General features: G+C 38.2%; 2 protein-coding genes across 2 annotated transcripts; both read right to left on the reverse strand.

Annotated features, from left to right (window-relative positions):
• Positions 1 to 6,645: 6,645 nt before the first annotated feature.
• LOC103427523 (auxin-induced protein 15A-like) lies at positions 6,646 to 7,707 on the reverse strand. Its single transcript, XM_017330157.3, has one exon. It carries the CDS (start codon positions 7,344 to 7,346, stop codon positions 7,047 to 7,049), a length of 300 nt encoding a protein of 99 aa, XP_017185646.2. The 5' UTR covers positions 7,347 to 7,707; the 3' UTR covers positions 6,646 to 7,046.
• Positions 7,708 to 14,468: 6,761 nt separating this feature from the next.
• LOC139188528 (uncharacterized) lies at positions 14,469 to 15,110 on the reverse strand. Its single transcript, XM_070806115.1, has 2 exons — positions 14,817 to 15,110; positions 14,469 to 14,684 (listed from the first exon to the last, which is right to left on the reverse strand). Exons 1-2 carry the CDS (start codon positions 15,108 to 15,110, stop codon positions 14,469 to 14,471), a joined length of 510 nt encoding a protein of 169 aa, XP_070662216.1.
• Between the last annotated feature and the right edge of the window lie 529 nt (positions 15,111 to 15,639).

The following is a 15,639-nucleotide window of genomic DNA, read 5'->3' on the forward strand; positions in this document are numbered from 1 at the left end:
CAAATACTTCAAACGTTGTTTTTGTTTAGAGTTGATACTCTTCTTGAGAGATTCTTTGGTAGCAGACGTTATTCTCATCAATTTCCAAAATGGGGTTACGACCGTTGGAAATTGAAAATCCTCACATGGTGTTGTGATATACGAAATGTCTTTGGCCTCGTTAAATCCTATAAGCAGTTCTTAACTATTCTTTAAACTTAGACCTATTTCATTTTTGGATAAGAAACTAGTGAATTTTATTACGATGTTGATGGCGAGCGAAGTTTCTGACAACAGGGTATTTTCTCATTTGATCATAACCTTAACACATTTCGAATTTCTAAGGTGGTGTATTATTAAATGTTGGTTGCACGTTGATGTAGCAAGATTGAGTAACGAGTGTGCCTCTTGACGATTGGAAGCCATCGGGCTTATCTCAATTTCTTTATATTCCTGGTTTAAGATTGGGAAGAAATTTCCATGGTTATCCTTTTTGGGTTGTCGAGGACCCGTTAGGTATGTGAACGGAGGCGGGTGAGTGTCACCATAGATTCCTGTACAAACCATCTTGTACACGTGGAGACTATGATGACGTTTCGGTATTTGTTGATCAACTCACTCGTCGTATTATCTACCAGTCCAAGAGGACTATACTTTCGACCATTTGGCAAAAATTTTCATTCTAGACTTCGTTAGACCGACGTCTCGATTACCATCGATTTCGACCGTGATCTCAGTTTCACCTTCTGGTACTAGAAATCATTTTAGTCAACTTTGGGTTCGTGCTTACCTTACGACACTTCATATCATTTCGCTTCATATCTTTTCTATACTATAGAGACTATTCAAGAAAACCACTTAGAATTGAAAGTTTTAGCTGGATCCATCCGTCATTCAACCACCCATTAATACCCTATCGAGCGAATCATTACCATTGGTGTTTGAATCTCACTGAGTTTATCATTGTATCAAGTTGTTGTGAATTTTTGGAATGGGGAAAATGTTTGAGTTCCCGTCTATTAGATTACATTAGACTATTATCCGAGTCAGGTCCGCATTCAACCATCTCGACTTGCCACCACATAATCAAGTTAGGTACTTACATGTGTTCTTGCATCAAAGTTACGCATTCACTCCAGTTATCATATACTTTAGATTTGTTGGACTTGTTTTGATCCTTAAATTCATTAGTGTTTACTTTGCCTTCTTGGCATAGCTGTTCGCTAAATCTGAGAGAAATATTCGATGAATCAGTTTGCTTAGGCGTTGTGAATCACATTGTTCTGGTTTTTGGTGTGTCGTCACTTTTGTACCTTTTAGTGATGCTCGTTTCACTTCTAAGTTTTGTGAAGTTTCCATGAAGGCCTTGAGTACAAAGTTGTTTGTCTTGTATCGTATTTTCATTCATTGACTATTGGACAATCTGAATGAACTATCTAGATCTTGAAAGACATGTTTAATTTATGGTTTCTGAATGATTAGTTTTTGCACCGATCTCATTTGGAGTAGTTTCAGTTGTGTATGGCACTATTTGATACTTGGTTTGATTGATTCTATTGACAACACTGGTTGGACAGTGGAGTTCTGCGAATTAGTTTTTGAATGTTTGATTTTATGATTTGAGAAATTGTGTGCTTGTGTTGTTGTTGACTTGGGATTGGACAAATTGGTATGTTTGCACCCTTAGGAAGTTACTACTTGCTTATCAAGACAACAATCTATTGTCGATATCATGGGCAGCTGACTGTAATATAGATGGCATATTCGTTGGGTTCGTTAAGCAAGTGGACAAGTAGACCTGTCTATGATAGTTGTTATTGTTTAGTTATTATTGGGGCTTGACCCAAAGACACACATGTTCTCGGAGTACTCGACGTTATGAATGCTTTGGCGATACCCACTTTTCACTTTTGATTTTAAATTTTCAGTACGAGTTTTTGGACCTCTATGCTAGTACATATCTATTTTGATGTTAATGTATTATACGTAAATATTTTTGACCCTACGTTATTATACAATTTCGACTTTATATCTTTATAAAGTATGTTTCTACTATTTTGCTGATGGGGGAAGAAAGTAGGAGCTCGAAGGCATGAAAGAAGATTTTGCAACCCGCTTGCAACGGTGTGGCATATTCTCTTTGATGCAACCAGTCTAACTTGATTTCTTTTTTATACCTATATTCTTTTCTATCTTCGAGTAATTTTACATAATAAGTTATTTTCAAATTTCGGGACAAAATTTTCTTAACCGGGTAGATTGTAACAACCCATCCCGAATGTTACAGAATGTCGAGGGCAATTTCATAATTCCACTTTGGTTTGAAAGATATTTTGTTTTTGTTGCCTTTAAACCTTAATTAGTGTGCCAAGTGGGGCCCGTTTCCCACTTAACCCCATCCATTCTGCCATGTGTTACCTTTTCCCTACCCTATACCTCTTGGATCCTTCTCTTCCCTTAACTCTTTCATTCTGTCACCCCCTCCTTCCCGAGAGCATACTCACACTCCAACCTTCCCTTTTTCTCTCTTTCTCATTGTGATCTCCCTCACCCCTCTCGGAGCTCCTTACCTCTCTCATTCTTCTTCTTCCTCTGCAAGTGTAAAGTGACCGTTGCACTTGGTAACTGACGCAAGATTAAGGGGAGATCCGACGAGTGTGACCACCTTCGATTGGGTGAGTCTCGGACCTCTTTTGTCTATTTCTGGATGTTTGCTTTGATTTCTAAAACATATTTATTCGTACTTGGTGAAGGTTTAACTTGAAAACTACTCGAGAGAAACCTCCCCAGATTACGGTGAAGAATGCCGTGACTTCCCGGCCACTTCTTGACCACTGCTGGACCTAAGTATGTTATGATCCTCTTCCTCTCCCTCATGGCTTCATTTTCATGGTTTACATCGTCGAGTTTAGTGTAGAGCTTGGGAAGCTCCTGCTTTCATCTCCGTGAAGCCGGTCTGAAAATTGGGTCAAAACGAAACCGGGAAACCAAGTCCCATCAGCCCAAACCTTTGGGTCGGGCTACTAAGCCTAAGACCCCATTTGAACCTAGCCTTAAACCCTCTAACCCAAAACCCAAACCAGGCCTTTGGGCCCTGGAACCCAGCCCAAAGTCTTAGGCCTAAAACCCTCGGATCCAAACTCAGTTATTACTCGGCCCAAGCCCAGAAACAAACCCAGCCCAAAACTAGCCCAACCCCTTCGATCCAAACTTGGATCTAGATCCGATGGAATATTCTGTTAGGGAATATTCTTTGTGTTGACTTTTTGTTGACTTTTACAAAATTTGCCCGGGACCCCTCTTAGGGTAATTCGACGTATTGAATCTGTTTTCGATGTCCGTTTTCCAAAATTCAATAGTTATGATAGAGTTTTATTAATTGGTACCTTTATGTGCTTAGGTGCAATTGTTTATGATATTTCCGTCTTCGCTAGTTTGCACGGTTTTTCGACGGCGAAGTATCTGTGAGTGGACCCCTTCAAAAGTGCATATTTTAAACGCATGATTTATTGGTTACGTTTTATGAAACGTTTATGAGTAAATTGGTTTCACGCTTAATGAATTATCATGCTTTATCGACTTTACGTTCCTTGTGGTATATATGATTCATGACTATATACATACTTGTGAACGTGGTTTTACAATATGACATTTTTAGCTACTGAACTCCGATTAAGATATATATATATATATATGTATTAGAAATATTATGTTAATCTTTTATGTACTTATTTAGTGGTTATTCATACGATTTGCCTACGGGCGAATGTCCTGCCTACGGGTGAATGATCTGCCTATAGGCGAATGTCCTGCCTACGGGCGATTGATATTTATATTGGCTTTGTTTGAGCGTTTGGTTGGTGCCTACGGGCGGAAGATATATATATATATTGGCTACGGCCGAGCGTTTGGTTGGTGCATACGAGCAGAAGATATTTATATTGGCTTCGGCCGGGAGATGTAGTGCCTTCGGGCGAATGAAGATATATGTTTATATGAAAGGTTTTATGCCTTGTGCTACCACTACTAAGCAACCTATATACGATATATGTTTTATGAAAGGTTTTATGGCATGCTAGGCTTTTCGGAAAAACCTATTACTTATTATGCTATACGAGTTTTCTAAACCTGGGGGTTAGTACGTTAAAGATTAATTGTTTTAGTATTACTTATACATATCAACTCGGTCCACTCATGTTTTTTTTGTGCCCCCTCAAGGCTTATAATCAAGGCTTACAATCCCAGCGTCAAGGCACTCCCGCATCGGCATCTTCAAGTCCCCTCGGTGCGGGACCCATCTCTTTGTTCATTCAATTTTATATTTCCATTCTAGTGTCTCGGTTAGTTGTATGCTCTGAATATGTCCCTAAATTGCATAATCATTGTATTTAAATTTGTAAGTGTTGTTTATATTTATTATTTCTCATGCATATTAGTATGGTTTCGTCACCTTCAAATGTTGGCTATCACGTGCCTACTCTGGTGTTTGGTGGATATCAGGGTCGGGCGTGTCAATAAAGACACCAACGGCACTCCATACGTCATGGCTCACCAAAACCCACCCGTAGCATGTGGGTTTGTCGTTTCATCTAGTATCCCGTCATTCTCAACAAGCTACGGAAGTATTTTCTTTTGTTTTGGCAATCTAGAAGATTCAATGAGGCAGTATAACCAATAAATTGTACTGATTTTAATGTTCGACCACCTTTTGAAGCTAAATATCAATAGACCTGAAATAGGAAGTTAATTGTTTACGGAACTCTTGAAAGAGTAATTTGCAGGAAAAAGTAGATCGATCAGGTGAGGCAATGTTCCTAGGCTGGCTGAGATTTTACGTACGTAAAGTGGTTCATATTGGACATGCAGTAGGTTAACTTGTACATATTACGTCTGATACCGTAATACTGATGTCGTCAAAAGAAATCTAATCTGGTTCTGAAAGTAATCGTAGATATATGCGTCTGAAGTCCTGTATTGGATGGAAGTCACAAGGGGATATTCCTATTCACACATCTCTAAAATTTCAAATGCTTTTTTTTATTTTGCAGGTCATAAAATTGGTAGGGCATAATTTGCATTTAGTTGTGAAATTTGAAAGACTTTATTTGGAAATTTTCAGAAATTTGTCTCCGACAATCCTAGTATTTTTTCTCTAATAAGTTGCACCGACACGGTGAAAACAATTAACCAAGTCAAAGGATTAAATTAGAGTGATGTTATTCTCACCCTATTGTCTTATCTTTTCACCCATCTTTTATTAAAATTTTTAATTACAAATTTGTTCAATTGTAAAATGACTGATAAGGACATAATTATCCTCTTTTGCGTGAAAAAATAAGGGTTGGGTTGCACGCTCAGTTTATCTTAAGCCCTAACTCATCTTTCCATCTCTTTTCATCTAGAGGAAGAAAAAAAAAAAGGATTTAGATGACTTTTTCGTTGAAGAAGTAGAAGATGACGCTTCTATGGAAGAGTTAGAAGATTATGTTTCTATTGACGAGGTAAAAGAATAATTTTGTATGTGGGTCATTTGCATTTGCCGTCGAAGCTTTTGAATTTGGATACCTCTGTGTTTTCCAATTGAATTTGCATACTTGTGACGTCAAGATCAGCAAAAAGGATTTGGGCAACATATCCTTAATTTTATTGCTTATTTGAATTTGGCCAACCTATGTTGAGAAACACAAAACTCACCTACGAAAATCTTTAAGCAAATCAAACAATCCTTTCCTTTTTTGTTGTTTCATTGTCGTGTGCATTTTAGAACGCTTGGAATGAATCAACCGCACCCTGGCACGAGAGCCAGTTGAAATACCACGTTTGTGATGCATTATGAAAATTATATGTTTTATAATTTCATATGTATGCATATGTTAAAGGTTATTTTGAAAATAATAGTGGGTGGGGAAATAACATTTTAATTTTTTAACTTTTTAAGGAGGGTGGGATTATAACGTGGGTGGAGAAATAAGACAATGGAGTGGATCTAGTAGCTTTCTTAAATTATCGAAAATAATGTAGAAATTCCCCATAATATTTGTATCTAGCACATATATCTCATAATTTTATTTTGAGAGGGGAGCCATCACTACTACTTGAGGCACCACAGATCTGTATGAAGTACAAAGTATAACTAAATGAATTTCATTTCTTGAGAAAATCTGTTGTCATTGATAATTTAATTATATGACAGATTACATTGCTATTTCTTGAGGCACCAAAGCTAGAAGTATAATAAAAAAATTAAGACAAGAAATGTTGGAACCCCACATCGGTGGGTGAAAATAAAATAATGGGGTTTAAATATGATTACCCCCACTCTAACTAATACCGATTGAGCATGTGGTAAGGTTGAGGACAGTATATCAGTGTCGTTAGAGTGGGTCCCCCGGGCTTGTCGATCTAAAAATTTCAACATGGTATCCGAGTCAAGGTTCGGGCTCGTACAAGCCAATGAGCCTGTCACCAAGAAGGAAACAAGCCAGGACTCTTAACTGAGAGCCGGCCTCTAAGTTCCATTGTCTGGACTCTTAACATAGAGCCAACCTCTGAGTTTCAATTGCCGATGTGTAGATCTCCACGTGTGAACACTAAATGGGATTACACGTGAGGGGGAGTGTTGGAATCCCACATTGGACCCGTCGATCTAAAAATTCCAACAAGAAATTGAATCAGGATATAAATTTTATTTCATATTCCAATATATTTTGCTCAAAAGCAGCAGAGCAGTTTACATTTGATTGACTTAGAGCAGCCAACACATAAAACTAATTGGGTTAATTTAAATTCCCATGTCAACAGCATCTGTCGAAAATTTTTGAGTCATCATTTTTGGAAAGTTGGGTTTTTGGTGATGAAATATTTGTTTGTCTGCTTCATTAATTTCCTAACTTTCAGCTCAGATCACAGGCAGCTTCATTATTGACGGCTTCACCTCAACACAGGATGTGAATCGATTCAGTGGATGATCGACCATAGCCTCTCCTTCATCGTAGCTCAGTGTGTTCCGAAATGAGGATCCTTTTGGACATGAAAGTGGATCACATATTCACTTCTTTAGTGATCACTCACACACTTGAGCAGGAAGTGAGATGATGGAAAGTGTCTTCACTGCAAGGTATTGTGATACCACCCATGGGATGATCATATCCAAATTCCTCTTCGGCTTGACTCAACAAATTTTGGAATAAAGGATCATTCAAGTATGATATTGGAATCACAAACCGCTTCTTCTGTCTCTCCCCAACATACACAGCAAAATAGCCTTTTGGGATATCTAAGGTCTTTGAAGCTGTCTGTTTTGAATTAGATAGAGACCGGACGAGACTTCTCTTCGCGCTAACAATTCCAGGCAACTGGAAACCCATCGATTTATGTTCTCAAGGGGATAAAAGAACTAGAAAAGGAATTCGAAGGACTTGGAAAAAAGAGAAAGCTTTGATATATTCTTGGGAAGGTGAAGATTGAGTTGCTAATGCCATTGTGAACTTGATCATGTGTATATATAGATGAAAGGGTTTGCGAAAAAATCTTATGGTACATGAAATTATTGGTCAAGAGGAACTGCAAAGAGAAACGATGAGAGAAACTAGCTTATACCAAATCACATGGCTTTGTCTTGCTGCTCACATAACTCCCTACTCCGACAGATTTTTCGGACAGATTCTTGTGTGGAAGCAGGATTCCCTACCTCCTCCGGATAACAGGCAACATAAGACACTAGATGTGAATTTTGTTCAAATACAATTATTTATGCCTGTCAGATAAGCGGCATTTTGCTTCAGACATGCATGTTAATCACTAATCACGAATTACTTTCTGGTTAGGCCTTGCTAACGACTGGGTAACCCTTTGTTGCATCCAAATGTTCTCAAATAATCAATTGCTTGCACACTGGATGTTAAACAAGTGGGCCAACAGTAGTGCATACGTTATGCCCCATCAAACAAAAGTTTGTGGGATAATTTGCATTTCATTGTAACCATAGGATAAATGCTAACTTGGCAAACAAGAATATGTGGTGCTATGAAAATCTGGCATGGGGCCTGATGTATAAGAAGGGATGTGACTTTGTCGATTCATCAAAGAGTAAAGAAAGTTCAATCTCATTTTGTTTTGCCTCTATGGAATCTAACCAGAAAACCGATCTATTGGAACACTAGAGACAATGAACACTGATGATTCACTATTAGATCAAACACTTTGAACTCAATCTAAGAAACCAAAGCAAAAATCTGTTAAAGTTATCTATGTAGATTGAACTCTTGTTTTAGCAACTCCGTTGGCATGCATGTTTCAGAAGATAAATTGATAAAAACCGGCTAAAAATTAGTAATTGAATAATCAAGACTCTTACCGTTTACCATTTTGTAGGTTGACCGATCATACAAATCAACTTCCGCCACAATGATTTTGTTCTACGAGATATTTAAAATTTAGGATCTGCCAAAACACATCGGTTTGTACCTATTCCTGCTCACGTAACTCATCCCTGAATAGATTTCTAATGAACAAGACCAAACTCAATCCGTGTGTGCACATAAGATCTTATTAATTTTTTGAAAAGTGCTTACTTTTTTAAAAGCAGTAGGTAATACGTACATATCTAAATCCCGTTTGATAACAAAGATTATTGTTATCTTAAGGGGCCTTATCTGTTCCAGTCAAGAAATTATGGACACATATGTCTGAAGCATGTCCTCTACTGTGTTCAAAGGAAGTAAGTCGCTCAAATGAAGAAGTAGTTTTTCCTGTCCACTCGTCTATCTAAATATTTTCAAGTGGGGTTCCATGTTTGTAGGTTGTCATAAAAATGGTTGTGGCGAAAATGTTCACCAACAAATATACAGACTCAAAAGCTACCAAGTTCTTGAGATTGAGATGGAAGACAACGCTATCAGATCCTTCAAATGTTTATGTAACTTGCCAACCCTAACATATTTTCTTCCATACATTTTTTCTACATTACAGATATTTCCCAAATTCCTAAATACACCATTTCGAGTTTCATCTGTATATGTACGTACATACACACACTTGCATAATATCCCAAAACAAGTCATCACAATATGTACTAAATTTTTCCTCTAGTTTATTCTGAAGTAATAACATACACGACTTAATATGGCCATCAGGTTTGTATACTAATGCATTGCTTTGGAATTGCTTTTGTTAATATTATTATTTGTCGTCATTCAATATTATGGTCTAGTGGTATTCCTCTTCTCTTGGAAGTGAGAGGTCTTAAGTTCGAATCTCGTGAATGGCGAATTCGATACCAAATTAGGCTGTCCATTGTGTGGTTTAGCTGAACTCTCCCTTCTCTTAATGTAAAAATATCAATGTACTAAAAAAAATTATTATTTGTCAAAGAGATAAAAAAAAGATGGTACCTGCTCCAAGAAAAAGAATAATTTAGCTACTCATGAAGGCAATCACATCATGAAAAAGAGTGAAAAATGAAATGGAGGAAAGGAGTTGACGGGAAGATAAGAGAGGGAAAGTTTTGTTTTGATTTTATTTTTCAGTTTTTTAATTATTTTGAAGAGTGACACGACTTAATTATTCTCACATGTTGTGCACATGCTTCCCTTTAACAAGAATTGGCACAAAATATATGGAAATCTAGACGATAAGGAGGAAATCAGCTAAAATATGAGTTTGAGTCCTTAATTTTTTAATATAAAAGTTTAGAGAGAAAGTCGAAAGTTAATACCGTGTTTGGATGAGAAAATTTAAATCACTAAGGAATTCTAAAACGACGAAATTATAAATTACAGAATGTTATAGCTTATTTTATCTGACAATGGTAAGAGGGCCAACGACAAGGAGAAGAGATTGAGAGAGATGTGTTTGTAGAATTGTAGGGGAGTGTGTGTGTTATCCTTCCTACATAGTGCCTTTATTTATAGTAGTAAAAAGGAGAGAAGAAATTCCTTCATCCCCAAGGAATACAAGTTGTAATAGCAAAGGATAACTAGAATCAAATCTAATCTAGGATTTACACAATCACACTTAAACTAGGAAAGTTTACAACACTCCCCCTTGAGTGTGTAAATACTCAAGGTAGATTCAGCATCATGCAGAAGTTGAAAAAGTCGACTCGTCGGCACTGATTCTAAGGAACAACACTTATTCTCAATAAGGTAGGAATTTGCATAAGTAAGTAAGTCTCACTAAAAAACCCTAAGGCTATGGCAAAAACCCGAGAAGGGACAAAATCCATAGTCTAAGGAAAAATGTGTGAGAAATACAAAGTCAAAAGAAACGTCTACTGGACGTCATCAGGGATATGACCAGCCCAAGGTGGCTGCTTTGTTAAAACCTAGTTAGGTAGCAAAAATCTAGTGGGAAAAATGCTCCTAATCGTAAGGAAAAAGAGTACATTAAGATCAAGCAAGCATCTTCAGGATACTCCCTCTGAGTTTGACACAATTCCAAAGAGAAATAGAAATGTTACAACTCAGAAAGTTTACGCATACCAATTCCATGAACAAGCTACTGAAATGTCGTCTTCGACAGTGATTTGGTGAAGAGGTCGGCCATGTTGTCTTGTGAATGGATTTGAGTGACTTCAATCTTCTGATGCTCTTGTTGTTGATGTGAAAAGAAGAACTTCGACATAATGTGCTTGGTGTTGTCTCATTGGATATAACCCTTCTTGAGTTGTTCGATGCATGCTGCGTTGTCTTAAAAGATTGCCGTAGGGACATATACGATGAGATAAAGATCACATAAGCTTCGAATATGGCCCACTACTACTTTCAACCAAAAACATTCCATAGTTGTTTCATGTAAGGCGAAAATTTCAGCATGGTTAGAAGAAGTGGCAACTATGGTTTGTTTAGTTGACCTCCACGAGATTGTAGTGCGTCTAACGGTAAAAACATAACCCGTTTGAGAACGTGCCTTGTGCGGATCAGACAAGTATCCTGTGTAGGCATAACCAATAAGGCGAGAATCGACTCCAGAAATAGGGGTTGCGACATCACTCGAGGATCCGTAGGGATAGAACAAGCCCAAGGCCATAGTACTCTTAAGGTAACGGAAGATGTCTTTCACACCAGTCTAGTGTCTGCATGTTGGTGCATTACTGTATCTTGCCAAAAGATTAACAACGAAGTATAGTAAAGTGCCTATCACACGTAGATAAGGAACTTCAAGCTCCAAAATCTCTTCATCATCCTCCATTGGATGGAAGGGATCTCGTTTTGCATCTAGCGATTGAACGACCATATAAGAGTACTCGAAGCCTTCGCTTTATCTTTATTAAAGCGACGCAACACCTTTTGGGTGTAGTTCGATTGATGTACTAAGATTTCATCTGAACAATGCTTTATCTAGAGACCGAGACAATATCGAGTCTTACCTAGATCTTTCATCTCAAATTCTAACTTCAAGTGCACGGTAGTTCTCGCGAGCTCTTCAGGAGTTCCGATAAAGTTCATGTCATTGACATATACTACAACAATCGCAAATTCGTAATGTGACTTCTTAATGAACACATAAGGGCATAGTTCATTGTTGACATATCCTTGACTAGTCAAATACTCACTCAGATGGTTATACCACATTCTTCTAGATTACTTCAAACCGTAGAGTGAACGCCTTAGCTGAATTGAGAGCGTGTTCCGGGGTTTGGAAATATTTGAACCAGCTAATGTAAGTCATTCGGGAACTTTCGTGTAAACTTTCGTATCAAGATCCCCATAGAGATATATAGTTACTACGTCCATCACGGGTGGATAAGTTTCGTCATAGTCAATCCCGTGGCATTGTGAGAAGCCTTATGCAACAAGACGAACTTTGTAACGCATAATTTCATTCTTCTCATTACGCTTCCAAATGAAAACCCACTTGCAGCTAATGGGTTTTATATATGGAGGAGTAGGAGTTACAGGTCCATACACCTAACGTTTCGTAAGAGAATCGAGTTTGACTTGAATTGCTTATTTCTAGTTTGACCAATCAGTTCTATGTCGACATTCATCAATGGAACGCGGTTCAATGTCATCGCTTAACATGATCTCAGTAGCTACTGCATATGTTAATGCATCGTCGACAATCATCTCATTTCTGTGCCACACATCATCTAAGCTAGCATAATAGATCGAAGTTTCACGATTCTCGGAAGGAGGATTCGTCTCTTTAAGGATGCTTCAATAATCTAGAATTTCCTCATGAGTTGGATAGAATGAGTAAGCGATAGTCGGATTCACGGTAGGCTCTTCGGGACCTTGTGTCTTGGATTTCCTCTTCCTGGGGTGTGAATCCTTTGAACCAAGGGGTCTGCCACGCTTTTGTGTAAGGACAGATGATTGGCTAGCCGCTAATGTACGTGGATCACCAAGATTGGCACCTCGGGCCTCCAGGAAGAAAGTCAATTGTACATTTGGTACGTCCATCTTTGCAGGCGTATTCGTAACTGTAATATGTGATCTTGTTACTCATGCTAGATCAGTGAAAACATTTGGCATGCTCTGGAGATCTAATATGCGATGCACTTCAATTTCTGACTGAGCAGTGTGAGGATCTAAATGAGACAAAGTGGGAGTCACTCATGATAATTCGCGTCGTTCTTCAGGAATGTTGACGTTTTTATCTCCCCTTAATGATGGGAAGACTGTCTCATATAAGTGACAATATGCGAAACAAGCAGTAAACAAATCGTCTGTCAAAGGTTCTAAGTAACGAATAATCGAAGGAGAATCATATTCGACATAGATTCCCATCCTTCGCTGAGGCCCTATTTTTGTACGCAAGGGTAACGAGATCGGCATATATGCCTTATAACAAAAAATGCGCAGATGCGATATGTCAGGTTTGTATCCAGTAACCAACTGAAGAGCACTAAATGGTTGTGTCACAACATGCCTTAGGCGGACCAACTTTGCTGCGTGCAATATTGCATGACCCCAAGCAGCGATCAGGAGCTTGGTACGTATGACCAACGATCGAGCAATTATTTGTAAGCGCTTGATGAAAGCCTTTGCCAGGTCATTCTAGGTGTGAACATGGGGTATGAGATGTTCAACTTCAACCCCAATCGACATGCAATAGTCATCAAAAGTTTTAGATGTGAATTCTCCATAATTATCCAATCGAATATATTTTATTGGATAATCAGGGTGGTGAGCCTTGAGCTTGATAACCTAAGTCAAGAGTTAGGAGAATGTAGCGTTCCTTGTGGACAACAAGCACACGTGTCACCAACATGTGGAAGCGTCAACCAAAACCATAAAGTATCTAAATGGTCCACATGGAGGGTGGATCGGTCCACAAATGTCCCCCTAAATTTGTTGTAGAAAAAATGTGACTATTTGAACAATCTTGTCATAAGAAGGCTTAGTAATAAGCTTTCCCATATAACATGTTTGACTTGCGATTCCTTGGATCGAACCTAAACTTCGAGTTAGTGGATGCTCGTGTGATGATTTGAGGATTCGGCGCATCGTTATTCGTCTAGGATGTCCCAAACGATCATGCCAAAATGTAATTTCGTGTGCGATCCTAGTAGTAGGGCCAGCCACATAGTGGCATTCTATAGGGTGTATGGTTGTAATATACAGACCACTCGGGATACGCTCCATCTTCTCTAGAATACGCTTTTGGCCATATTAGTAAAACGTTATGCACAGAAATTTAACTCCGTCATCTATGTGGATTTCAGAGTGGTAATTGTTATCTCTAATGTCTTTGAAACTTAACAACGTTCTTCCGGAACGTGGAGAATAGAGTGCCTCAGTAATGGTAAAGAATGTACGATTGGACAACATTATACGTGCCTTACCTTATCCTTTTATCAGGTTGGATGAGCCTGAGAAGGTTGTCAGATGTGCATTCTTAGGTATGAAGTTAGTTAAATAGATGCGTTCACGCAAAATGGTGTGCGTGGTTGCATTATTTTCCAAACAACTAACTTCCCCACTAGTCATACCTAGAATGAAAAATTAATTTGAATTGGTCACATGCGTAAAAGTTCTAAAAACAAATATCAATTCAAAACAATTTCATTTATTCAAGTATGGTAATTAATTAAAACTTAATATCGAAAAAACAAATACCAACAAATAATCCAAACATAAAGGAAAATTGTTCAAAAATCAACTAAAAGACAAGGGAGGTTCGGCCACTAGGTTGAATTCGGCCCCATTGTGCAATTTTAGCTAACTAAAATGGTTTATGTCTAAGATTCTAATCTTCCATAGGGGTGGTATCCTCTTGAAAGTCAGAAACCTCCATCTTTGTAGTCTCTAGTTCGTTTACTTGCACGAAGTTTGATTCAAACTTTTTACGACAAGAATGATATTCAACTACAACCTTCTGGGTAGCTCAGCAAACACGGGACCAATGGTCCTTTGTACCACACGATAACACATATCTGCATCAATGGTTTCGGATGTTTTGCCCTTATTCTTGAAGTTTGGGGCCTTGGGAGTGAGGTTTGAGCGCTTATGGGCTTTGTTTCCTCCCTTAGATGGGCCTTAACTCTATTGACTTTTGCGGGGTGGCTTCTGGCCGCCTTTACCATGCCTCTTTTGGCATTTTGGGTGTTGATTTGTGCTATAATGTGCTTCAGGCATAACAGTCGCCCCAGTAAGTCGAGCTTGATGATTCTTCATCAACAGCTGGTTCTTCTTTTGAGCGAGAAGTAAAATAGAGATCAAATTTGAGAACTTGGTGAAATTTTGAGCTCTATATTGTTGCTGTAGGATAATATTAGAAGAAGATAAGGTCGAATAGGTCTTTTCAGGAGATCCTCTTCAGTCAAAGTTTAGTTACAAACTTGAGAAGTTATCGGATTTGACAAACTTCAAAATTATATTCATTCAACAAACTTCAGGCAAAAATATGTCATTTTGGTGATTAAAACGATCAGCCAAAGTGACCCATAATGCACGTGGATCCTTCTCAACAAGATATACAATTTTCAAATCATCATGGATATGTCTTTTGATGAAGATCATAGCAGTGGCTTTTTCAACTTCGCTAACACGGTTGTCTGTCTCTTTTTCAATGGTGGGAAACAAGTTCTTTGGAGTGAGGCGGGGCTTCACATCTTGGACCCACTTGAGGTAGTTCCTTCCAGAGACCTCCAAAACGGTGAAGTTGAGTTTGTTCAAATTCGACATGTTCCTGTCACAAAATAGATGGACAAGATGTGGTTAGTGTAATGGAGAAAAACCAATCCATTCACATAGGAGTAGAGCATACATGTTCTAACAGACATGTATTGGTTTAATTTTGCATGAGAAAACTTCGGGTTTTCATGGGTGATGTTTTTAAATGGAAACTTCAGCTTTAGAAACAAGGCATGTTTTTAAGAAACTTCAGGTTTCAAAATAATTATGAACTTCAGGTTCATATGTTCCTGCAGGCAAACACAAATACATACACAAAAATATGAAACAAGAATATATGCAAATAGAACTTCAAGTCTATAACTATAATTGAGTTAATTTTTTGGACTTCGGGCCAAATTTAAAGTGTGGGTGAAAAATATAAAACCCATTAGGCCTAAAATAATTAGGCAAATAAACTTGGGGCCCAAAAAAAGGCCTAAGCCAATGGGTGGCTTAATAAAATGGGTGTCGTGCATCCTAGGCCCAAGAATGGGTTGGGTTTAGTCTTGGGTCAAGCAAGCATACAAGCCCTTGCATC

Source organism: Malus domestica, chromosome 10 (assembly GCF_042453785.1).
Source record: "Malus domestica chromosome 10, GDT2T_hap1".
Lineage (NCBI taxonomy): Eukaryota > Viridiplantae > Streptophyta > Magnoliopsida > Rosales > Rosaceae > Malus > Malus domestica.

Bases quoted from the DNA above. Each gene is read 5' to 3' on its own strand.
- LOC103427523 (XM_017330157.3), bottom strand. From the start codon at position 7,346: ATGGGTTTCCAGTTGCCTGGAATTGTTAGCGCGAAGAGAAGTCTCGTC.
- LOC139188528 (XM_070806115.1), bottom strand. From the start codon at position 15,110: ATGTCGAATTTGAACAAACTCAACTTCACCGTTTTGGAGGTCTCTGGA. The intron at 14,685-14,816 runs GTTTGTTGAATG...ATTATCCTACAG, and splicing joins ATGACATATTTTTGCCTGAA to CAACAATATAGAGCTCAAAA.